Below are 11,445 nucleotides of genomic sequence, written 5' to 3'. Positions count from 1 at the left end.
CACGGTCAAGTCAGCTGTGGTAAAATGCCAGTCACTGTTTCCTTTCAGCTGCTTTACAACATTTGTGCGCGCAGACATTTTGGGCTTCTCTCTTTGATTTCAAACATTCTGTTATTCACCCCCCGCAGTCACTCACACGCCATGAAACGCAGTCTCTCTCTCTCACTCATGCAGACATCATAAACCATGTTGTTAGCCACTAATATGATGGTTAGAAAACTGAACGTAAAAACAGTCCCATTCATAACAACTCAGCGGTTTGCATAGTTTTGTGATGATAATCACAATGAGCAAGTTTCCATTGAGGAATAGGAATATCATTCCTCGGCCCGTTGCCTTTTTGGAGACATCATCAACTGCAGTTACAGAACATGAACGGAAACCGAGAGGCAGAAAAGTTAAGAGAAACGAGACGGAGCGCTGCTGCAACGCTCAACTCGTGGACCGGTGGGGACGAGAGGCTTAATGGTGCCGTTTGCACAAACATTAGTCCCATTAGCAGAGCGGCTTTTAGCCATCTGACCCCTTTCACTGGAGAAGATGAATGACAATAGCTGCTGTTTTTAAAGTAATGACTATCCAGGCTCACAGTATTTGCATGTGGACGACTCTTCTCTTGGCAGGCTCAAAGGAAGAAGGGTAACTGGGTTAACATTTACATAGTTAAAGCAAATCTAATCTCCATGAAGAGGGAATTCATTTAGCAGTTTGACGATAATTGTTGTCAGTTGTTGGAACTCGTTCTCCTTCACTAACAATATCAATGCACAAACTGTTGAGCGCAGTATGATAACAAAAAGACCGAATAAAGGGTGGATCAGGGGATTAGAGTTATCAGCAGAGGTGGGTTTATGCTGGTGTGACAGGGATCTCCTGTCCCCTTTGTGTCTGTGGGATTTGTTCACACCAGTAATTGTGTATAAGTGTATGTTAGTCATTAGGAGTGCTAGAAATCAATAACCACACTTTAAAAAGACAAAATGTGTAGACTTTGGATCACAAGCTGTTTGGCTGGACATTTTGGGACACAGTGAAATAGAACAAATACTCCAGCAAAGGTTGGCAGTTCTTACAGAAATTAGTGTTTTTAAAGACATGAAAAGACTCTAAATCTGGAGCAAAGGAGGTGTGTTTTTTCCTCCTCTTGGCAGAGGGCTGTGTAAGTGTAATGACAAGGCCACAGCATACTAAAACCAAGGTGGCTGAGGTTTCTGTGACCTAACGTTTGTCTTCACCGTTTCTGTTAAAGCGTTTTCTCTAAGATGAGTTTCTTTGAGTAGATTCAGGGACAAGAAATTCTATAATTACCTGAAACCTTTTAACCTTTTAGCTGTTAAACTGCTAGTTAGTTTGTCGTGAGGATGATGAATGTAGGAAAACAACAATGTGAAAGAAAGAGATCCACATGCAGCAGCAGATCAGTGATGTTTTACATATGTTTTATGGAGATTTCCTCAACTTACACAGTCTGGATGAAAGTGCTAATCAGCACAGTGACGGGGAGTGTGTGAGTAGCTCCAGGTAGGTTGTGGTCTTCAGTGTATTTACTGTTGTGTGCTGCATGTATTTACATTAGCGGGTGGAGCGCCACCATGGTGTCACATAACTGGACGTGTTGTGCTTAACCGTGTTAAGTTGCATTGAGCGCTATGATAAGTTATGATAACGATGAACATGTGGAAAAAATACAGTAGAGCTGCTTCCCTGCAGTGGTTTGAGCTTTTTAGGACACCAAGACAAGTCTGTGCTGACGTCATCTTGTGACTTTCTGTCTGCTAATCCACCTCGCCTTTCTTTTCCTACGTTGCGCTCACTTCAAGCTTTCTCTGTATTGTGTTTTTCATAAAAGACTCTTTATTTTATTATCTTTTTTGTTCCATCCCCTGAATGCATATATTCCCAAAGGCTTTGTGCAGAAGCTTCAGGTCGTCTCACTCATGCTTGGGAATCTTTTTTTTTTCTGTTTTTATTTTTGTGCTGCAAAAGTGTTTAGTTTGAGTAGTTTGAGGTAGGCTATTTTAAACTCTTCTTTGGTCTGTTACAAGATGAAAGCTAAGCGTGTGTGTGCGTTTTCTTTTTAAGTGTAAGCTGTCAGTTTTTCTCTCTCGTCTGCTGCTGGTCTGGTGTTTGTGGATGTGAGCGTGAAGAGGGAGTCAGACGGGGTGAGATGTTGGGGAAAAACAGGGTCACATGTTGAGGGAGACGGGGAAGGAAGACGGCTATAAAAAGATTAATTAAAAATGTGTGGATAGACGTTCTGGAGAAGAGGTGGAGGTGGGGGAGGGGACGCACCATGCCGTCTATCTGGATGTGATGTAACCCTGGAGTGTAATGCTGTAAATGATAACATGCAGCAGGGAAGAGGTGTGGAAGAGGGGGAGAGTGGGGTTGTTTTTTTGTTTTTCTGTGGAATTGAAAGGGGAAATAAATGAACAGCATGTGTGTTAGCAGTGTTTTAAAGCCCTGAAACTGAGAGAAATAATCCACAAGTTAATTGTGCTCCAGCAGAGGAAAAACTTTGTCCCAGTTCTTTGTTTAAACTTTGGTTTGTTCTTACACTATTTTTCTTTCTTTCTTTCTTTCTTTCTTTGTAAAGCGGAATCAGGTTTGGGGTCTGTGATCTTTATCTACTTTGTCTTCATCAGGCTAAAATGCAAACACACAAACACACAAAGCCACACAAAGAGCTCAGCAGCAAGAACAGTTGTGCAGGCTTTCAGTGTTTTTTCACGTTTTCATAGCACCCCACTGAGCTTGATGCAAGTCAATGTAAAAATTGCATCTGCGGTGCCCCTCTCCCCCCCCCCCCCGCCGCCCCCTTTCTCCCCCCCCCCCCCCCTTTCTCCCTTTCAAAGAATTTTAATTTGAATGAAAGCCCTGCCTCAGTTTTGTTGTGCTTGAAAGGCAGGGGGAGGGGCCCAATTGGTCAGGATCTCTTTTGAGCCTAGCCAATGCAAGCACACCTCTCGCCTCCCAGCCCGCCCCTTGTACCCCCTCCGAGTCTCCCGGCGACATGCGATTGGCTGGCTGGGAGGAGCCAGACTCTGTATTAAAGCCTGTCCCGTCTGCTCCACTTCAGTGTTAAAGAGAGTCCCCGTCTGTCAGCCAGAGAAGTGTGCGTGCATGTGTGAAAAAGAGAGAGTATGTGTGGATGCGTTATGTTATTAAGCGGTGGAAAGAAAGTGGAGGTTTATCTGACTTGGACTTGTTTCTTTCTAACCCTCTCCAGGACTACAGGGCGCTCCTGCTGAGTTGCCGGCCGGCTTTTTGGATCTGATCACAACTGGACAGGCGGGCTGGGGCTAAACAGAGGATTGTAAAGAGGATCAGAGAGGCTGTGGTGTTGTCTGTGTAACTGACGACTGATCTACAAGACTTGCCTTTTGGATTTAAAGAAACAAAAAAAAGAAAAAGACTGACCCTGACCCACAGTCTCTCACTGTTCTGGATCACAGCTGAGTTAATAGAGGTGGTCTGCATAAGGCTGGTGTGAAGGATCTGACCCCAACTGACCCTGTCTCGCAAGTAGCCTTTCACTGAGCCCGGACTGGGAAAAGGGACAAAAGTGCAAGAGAGGTGTCGTGGAGGACAGACGAAAGGCAGAGGAGCAGCACAGCGACCGGTAAGGAAGTTAAAGGGGGCTCTGAGAGCACGGGTGTGAGAGGGGGAGGAGTGGGGAGAAAAGAGTACAAAAGAGCCCTTTTTTTGTTTCCCTTAAGCTTAGAGAGGATGTGTGGGAGCTCTAAAAGGATGTTCACTGACCATTAAAGCCAGGTGCTCGCCTGCTTCTCCTCCTGTCAGCTAGTGTCTGACCATGAAGCTGTAAAACTGTTTTCACATACAAGTGAATTATTTTATGTTCCAATTACTTGTAACTCATGGAAAATCTCTATTTTCTCTGTCCAGCTCGTGCAGAATGCCAGTGGAGACCCTGCGGCCCTCAGATGGCCGTCTGGCCGGGGTCCCCTTTACCTCTGCCATGCCTTTCAGGATACTCAACAAGGGTCCGGATTATTTCCGCCGACAGGCTGAGCCTGGGGCCCGCAAACTAAGCGCCGTGGAGCGCCTGGAGGCCGACAAGGCCAAGTATGTTAAAAGCCAGCAGGTGGCACTCACCCGCCAGGCCCCCATCCAGCCTCCAATCATCCGCAAGCCCCTCGTCCCTTCGGGGATGATGATCAACACCCCTCCAGCCCGGAAAGTTAACCGATCGCCGGCTGAGGGGGAGAACACTGCAGGCAGGCAGGGAGCAGGAGACAGGAGACGACCTGCTCTAAACTTGGATATTCTAAATAACCTAATCAATGACGTATGTGATGGACCATCACATTGTTCCCAGTCCTCTTCCTCCACCTCCCCTTCCTCGTCATCTCCGTCATCGGGAGCTAAGAGCATCGGTAGCAGTCTTTCAGGAGAGCAGGAGAGGAGCAGCCGACTCTCCAACAACCTCAAACCTTTGAATCACGCCCTCGCCAACTCATCGTCCACCTCCTCCTGCACCTCCTCTCCACTCAACAATCATCTTCGGACGGCGGCAGCAGAAGTGATTCGACGTCCGCCCCCTGTGCCAGCTCGCGCCCCCCGCTTTGGCGTTCCAGTTCCTTACAGCTCCCCTAACTCTGTGACAGTACGCAGGGTGGACGTTCGGCCTCATGCTGAGATACGGAAGCCCCAGAGAGCTCAGCTGCAGCCACAGCTCAGGCCCAGACAGACACCCCAGGGCCAAGTCGCACACCCCCAAGTCCCACCCCCGTCACCCCCCTCCCCCCTCTCAGAATCAACCGCAACCCCTCCCTCAGTCATCCCAAGCCATCCCCGCTCCTTCAGCCTACCTGCCACCCAGTCCAATGCTAGTCCGAGCAGGCATGATCCCTCCAGCCTCACCCGCTTTCACCCGCATCTCGAACGCCAGCTCTAAGGGGTCTGCCCGCAAGCACCCATCACTGCACCGCTCCAAGTCGGACCTGAGCGACCGCTACTCCCGTGCCACAGCCGACCTGGAGCGTTTCTTTAACTACTGCGGGTTAGACCCCGAGGAGGTGGAGGGAATGGGCGGAGTGGAGCGCTTCACGAGGGCCAACTCAGACATTGTGTCAGTCTCCAAGCTCCGAAGCGTTAGCACGCCCAGCTCGGAGTGTGGGGACGACCGGGTCAGGGAGGACGAGGACGACGAAGACGACGGTCCGTCAAGAGCCAATGAGCGGGTCCCGTATGGCATCTCTGTCATCGAGAGGAACGCTCGAGTCATCAAGTGGCTGTACGGCATCCGACAGGCGAGAGATTCTAACAACGCCGTCTCTAACGTATAGACCATCAGGGACTTGGACTCCTGTTTGTTCATCTTTTGCTGCCTTACGTTACAGATACGGATAATCCTGCAGTTGATGTGTTTCCTGTAAAGACTTTCTTTTTTGTTCTCGGAATTTCACATCAGATGTTTAGAACTGGGCTGCAAGTCCGGACTTGCAGCGGAAGATGCACCCCCCCCCCCCCCCCCTCTTCCTTTTGTAGGTCTTGTATAACAATATTGGTATTGAAAGCAATAATAGTCAGAGAATGGTGAGGATGAAGGCAGAGGATGATTGCGATAGGGTCTCCTTATGTAAAGGTACTGTGTGTGTGTGTGTGTGTGTGTGTGTGTGTGTGTGTGTGTGTTGGCACAAAGGCAGACTGCCACTGAGCAAGCCAGGAAGAAAACCACGTTGATACTGTGAAACTTTTTCACACAAAAAGCTTCTACGATCATATTCCTGTTTTTTTTGTTTTCAAAAACCTTTTAGGCTGTTGGACTGTTATTATACACGTTTGTGTCAGCATGCAAGTGAATCATTTGTATACATTATATTTTAGGGTATGTCATCAAGCACACGTCTTCCTTGCACACAAGTTCACTGCACTGACTCACGTTCAGGTCAATTACAGTTAGTGCTGTCTGTATATCGGAGTGCAACGTCTTCTAATTGTGCGCATCCGCAACACTTTCTCACATCGTGGCTCACGCTGTACTGCTGGTGCAGCCCAAGAAATCAGTTTGCTGTGTATGTCCCTGCACGGATGAGAGCAAGTCATATGATGAAGGATGAGCTCACATGTAGACGGTTGAAGTAAGTGTAACATGACAAAGATATTTAGCCTCCAGGGTGGGAAAAAATTGGAGGGAAAAACGAAAAGATGGATGAAAGGAAGACTGAAAAGAGAATACTCATGGATCAAAAGAAAAGCTATCTTTGCTGTATGAATATGTCTGCGGCTCTGAAAGTGTCTCAGGAAGATGGCATACTAACAAAATGGACCAATATTTATTTGGAAAATGTAATTTAATGTATTTTTTAATATTGGATGACTTTGTGTACAGAATTCAATCTCTGTTCTTAAGTGCAATCTGATGGTGTTTACTAGAATCACAGTATATGTAGGATGACAGTTAAATCCAGGAAGGAGACAAATGCAAAGTGTGAATGTTGCACCTGTCTCTCTGTGGGGAGCACAGAAAGTGAGACCGTTGTGTATTTATTCAACTTCCTGTTTGTCTGGGAACAAGAGGTCTGTCTCCTCCCTCACCCTGTGTGAGTTCTCTCAAGTTCTCCTCTGCATCTACCGCCTTCGTAAGCTATCCAGCAGTGTGAGTGGCGGTCACGTTTCTTCAGACGAGAGGGCCGGAGAACACAGGAGCTGTGACGGTGGTGAACAAAGTATGCTGTTGAATCCATCACTCAATGCCCAAAGAGTCTTCAAGAGATGAGAGATGGAAAATGCTTTACCATGGTGTATTCTGAGCAGTTAATAAAAAAAAACAAAAACCCAAAATGTTCAATTACGTTACTCTTCGTGGTTTTTCTTTATTTCTCTCTAAATATTAAGGCAGATGGTGGTGCTTCCAGCGTATGGCTCCAAACAGTCACTCCTCTGATTTATTTGGTGTTTATGATAGGCTGCCGCCGAGTCCAGCTCAGTTCATTTGAAGCGGGTCTACTTTAAATTATATTTCAATATGAATAATTGACACATGGCAATCTGACATCAGCACAAAATTGCTGAGCAAGTTGTAATCCGTAACACCAGGTTAGGAGCTGCTGTTATGTTTTTACTCAGAAGTACTGAAACGGATATTTAGTGAGATGGCGCAAACTGCAGTGTAGATAAAGTCTGACTTTCCTTCACTGTGCCATTTGTGGCACCTTTTTCAGAGATCTGGACCTTCTAGGTCTTTAAACTGCTTTATTTAAGGGGAGGCAGTGTGAAAGGGGCCAATTTCTAGCAGCAGCTTTGCAATCAAAAGCTGAAACTCCATCTAACTCCAGAATCTCTGCTTTTGGGGTTTAGAAGGTGACCGAAAAGCTTAGTGCTTTATGGATCAAAGGACACGTGCAGAGAAGTGGCTCATGCTGGAGTAGCCTGAAACACTCCTCAGTGATTCTGTCATTGTTTGATTCCACTGCAACTGACTTGAAATAAACATGCATGTGGTGCAAGATGTATGCTAGTTCTCGAGAGTTGTGTGCTTTAAAGACTAAGAACTCAGTTGTGGACTTGTTAGGGTATTTGTAATTGATAGATTTATTTTATCACAAGTGTTTGATCCTAAAGCTGCAGAGAGAGTTTCCAGAACATATTAAATATACTCAACAATTCAGGCAAGATGCAGTGTCAAAGCCCTGAAGTGTAAGACTATTTTGTACTAATGATGAATAAACTTGCTTTAATATGTTTTGTAAGGAATAACATTTAGTTTCAACTCAACCATCCTGGGTTTTAGTTATTTTAGCTAGTTATGCTAGCTTGGTTATGGTTTGCCCAGCTACTTTGTTGCTACTTACAATATTAGCTAATAGTACTTTCAGCGATATAATATTAGCAAAATACAACTTGGTTTGTACATGCCACGGGTCCAGTACGTACATCATATTCTGAAGAGGTGACATTCTATGTGCCAATTGCCAGTGTTGGTAGCCGGGGATCAGTCTGCCAGGGCCTCCGCTCCTGGTCGCCGCCCGGCTCCAATGCTGGTGGTGGCCCTGCAGGAGGATGAGCCCATGTCCCGTATTTGGCCCTTCCCGGGCCTGGCTCCAAGGAGGGGCCCAGTAACCCTATCCAGGGTGAATTGCTCCCCTGGTGTTCTGCTCATAGGGGTCTTCTGAGTCGCTCTTTGTCTTGTCCCTCACCCAGGACCCCTCCACATCGAAAGGAGCCAGTCGAGGTGGTTTGGGCATCTAACAAGGATGCCTCATGGGCGCCTCCTTGGCGAGGTTCCTGAGCATGTCCCACCGAGAGGAGGCCCTGGGGCAGACCCAGGACATGCTGGAGAGATTATATCTCTCTGCTGGCCTGGGAACGCCTTGATGATCCCCTGGACAAGCTGGAGGAGGAGGCTGGGAGAGCGAGGTCTGGGCTTCTCTGCTTAGGCTGCTGCCCCTGCGACCCGGCCCCAGATAACCAGAAGAAGATGGATGGATGGATGGATCTTCTGAAGAGTAGGGACAGGATTACTGGGAGGTGGATGTTACTGGCACGTGGGATTGCATTTATCATCCAAATTCAGTGCTAATTTTAGCCAAATTTTGATCAAATCAACAGAGAGTAATCTGGCATGCTTTTCTGCCCTCTACATTCACAAGGATATTAGCAGTTGGTCGGTTTGTCAAGCTAGTGCTGCTAATTTTCCTATGTGGTGCCATTATAGCATTGTGAAAAAAGAACTAAGTCATTTCAGTAACTTTAATCTGTTCTTCTGCTAAATTGACTTTTAGGTCACATGTGAGTGCCACTCTAAGTCTGTTTTACTTTATTTTTCAAAATTAGTTGTCACTGTGTTTGCACTTTTTTACTAGAAGAGATGGATAAAAGATCTGAAAAGTTAACTACACTGAGTAATTTTCTTTAATAAAAAGGACAGCAGGGCAGCAGCCCTGGGTTTTTGACAAATATAGAGAAAGAAAGACAGAGGTCACAGGTTGACTTCAGCTGCCAGGAAGTATTCCAAGCTGATCATCTTGCATCACATCTTCTGGGCCTTACATAACAAGCCCCTCAGTCTGGCACAACAATTCCCTTGTTTTCATTCCATAATAGAGTAGTTACGTAACCAAGAGCAGACACCTTTGACCTGTTCCTCTGGGTGAGGTAGGGTTTGGTGGTATGGGCTGATGTAAAGAGTCCAAAAAGGCTAAGCACTTCAGCTTTGGGAGAGCAACACATGTCTCGAGAGGATAAGATGTCTCCCCCTGCTGTGGTCTCCCCATGGACAAATGAAAACACACGAAGAATCATCTCTGTGTCATCCTCATGCTACCTCTCTCCCCACTCTGGCTGACCATATGTCCATATTTACTGAGAGATCAGCTGGGCTTTGGCACTGTGTCAGAATACACAAGCACACGCACAGAGTTTGTATTTGTGTAAGTGCGTTAGCATGTTTGATGACTTTTGTGGCGCTTACACACAGATGATGTTTTCAATCCTTTTGGGATCCATGTTTTCATTGCACGCATACTTAAGGCCAAATGAATGCACAACTGTGCTGGACTTGTGTGACTGCGTGTGTGACGTGAGGAGTATTGCAGTGAGGATTGTATATTGCTTGATCCCTGTAGTACCGCTAATGTATGTCAGAGCTTGATATAGTCGTTCTGAATGGCCCTGGGGGTGATAAGCTGATTAAAACGCTGGGGCAGATGGGATCTCTGTGTTTTTGACTATATTTGTGTGAGTGTGTGTGTCTTTCAGTGGGACCTACTGTACATCCCGTGGGAAAGCAAAACTGGGCTGTCTGTGTTAGCTTTACATGTTGTTGCAGAGCGCTGCGCTGCTTCCCTTATCTCTCGACACCCATCTCCCAATTTTCCATGCTCCGTCTAAAGACTCTGAGCATTTATCTGTTCATCTAAATCATACCAGCCTCTGGATGCTTCCTAATCACACGGAGCATTATGCTTTGTTTACGTTCCTCTATACATATGGACACGAAGCAGCTTTAATCTGTCATTCAGCTGGCCTCAGACAGACCTGATACTTAGTTGCTGCTGTGGTTTGACTATTCGGCATATTAAACTGTGAATATGCTGGGAAAGTGCATTGAAAAACAGTCCAAAATATTTGAATATCCACTAGAACCAATATTCAAATCTTATTTATTCCGAGCAAAGAATTCACTGCAGGTTGTCTTCAAGCCATGAGACTGTGGTGACAGATTTTTTTCCCCTCTGAAAATGGAGCTGTTCAGCACTCCTGTGTAGCGTTAGAGAGTCCAAACAGCAACAAACACCAATGCGGTGACCAGAGCGATCACTGATAGTCAATTACATTCAGAAACTTCAAGTAATCACAGATCAAATAACTGCTGGTGAGGCGAATCATAACAACAGTCATCTCAATTCAATGTATACTGTAAGGTAAAGAACCTACTATAATAGACTGCAACAATCACATGACCCACTGAGCAAACACTTGGTAACAGTGGGAAGGAAAAACTCTCAGGGAGTGGCAATGATCTACTGCAACTCGTTATTCATCATTTTTAAATTTTTTTTAGCTTTTATCCAATAAAGACAGTAAAGCAGGAAGAGAGAGAGAGAGGGGAGAAGGCATGCAGCAAAGGGCTCCAGACTCAAACTCAGGCCTACTCCTCTCTGCTCATATGGCTCATCCCACTGAGCTAAACCAGCATTCAGTTGTCCATCTTTTATACCGTCTATGGTGCCATGTACAGTAGTCAGCGTTGATTACAGTCCAGGATTGGGTGGCTATTTATATCAGTCACAAAGAAAAGTCCTTTTCTTCAGATTGGGAGTCCTTTGTTGGCTCCATGGAGCAAATAAATAATCACAAGGTGACATTTTTTATGTTTTGTGCTCACAAATAATTAGAATTAATTAAAATTAGAATTAAATTAAAAGATTAGCAATCTTTTTTTCAGCGTAAATTTACACTTATGTGTAATGTGTTATCCTAGATAGAAAAACCTTAGTAACATCATAATGTTCAACGTGGCAACAATGTTATTATTATAGAGCAGGGGTAGGCAACTCTAGGCCTCCAGTGCCGGTGTCCTGCAGGTTTTAGATGCGTCCTTGATCCAACACAGCTGATTCAAATTGTTAAATTACCTCCTCAACACGTCTTGAAGTTCTCCAGAGGCCTGGTAATAAACTAATCATTTGATTCAGGTGTGTTGACCCAGGGTGAGATCTAAAACCTGCAGGACACCGGCCCTTGAGGCCTGGAGTTGCCTACCCCTGTTATAGTCTACCTTACAATATAAACCACCTTGAGGCGAATGCTGTTGTGATTTGGCGCCATATAAATAAGATTTAATTGAATGCTGAATTTCAACTGACAAGAATTCGTCATTGTACTTTTAATTACCTGCTGATTTGTAATCTTGCTGACTGAGCTGCATCAAACTTTTTCAAATTTAATTACCAAGTTTAATGATTCAGTATTTAAATT

At 45.5% G+C, this 11,445-nt stretch overlaps 1 protein-coding gene across 1 annotated transcript; it reads left to right on the top strand.

Moving 5' to 3' along the window:
* Window positions 1-2,871: 2,871 nt before the first annotated feature.
* On the top strand, window positions 2,872-10,863 carry LOC146494879 (protein FAM110A). The gene is given in 3 exon segments (XM_085145556.1): window positions 2,872-3,622; window positions 3,907-4,756; window positions 4,758-10,863. Coding segments are annotated over 2 exon segments (1,392 nt in total). The 5' UTR covers window positions 2,872-3,622; window positions 3,907-3,916; the 3' UTR covers window positions 5,310-10,863.
* Window positions 10,864-11,445: the final 582 nt, after the last annotated feature.

This window comes from Neolamprologus multifasciatus, chromosome 20 (genome assembly GCF_963576455.1).
Source record: "Neolamprologus multifasciatus chromosome 20, fNeoMul1.2, whole genome shotgun sequence".
Lineage (NCBI taxonomy): Eukaryota > Metazoa > Chordata > Actinopteri > Cichliformes > Cichlidae > Neolamprologus > Neolamprologus multifasciatus.
This window is presented reverse-complemented; position numbering and strand designations above follow the sequence as displayed.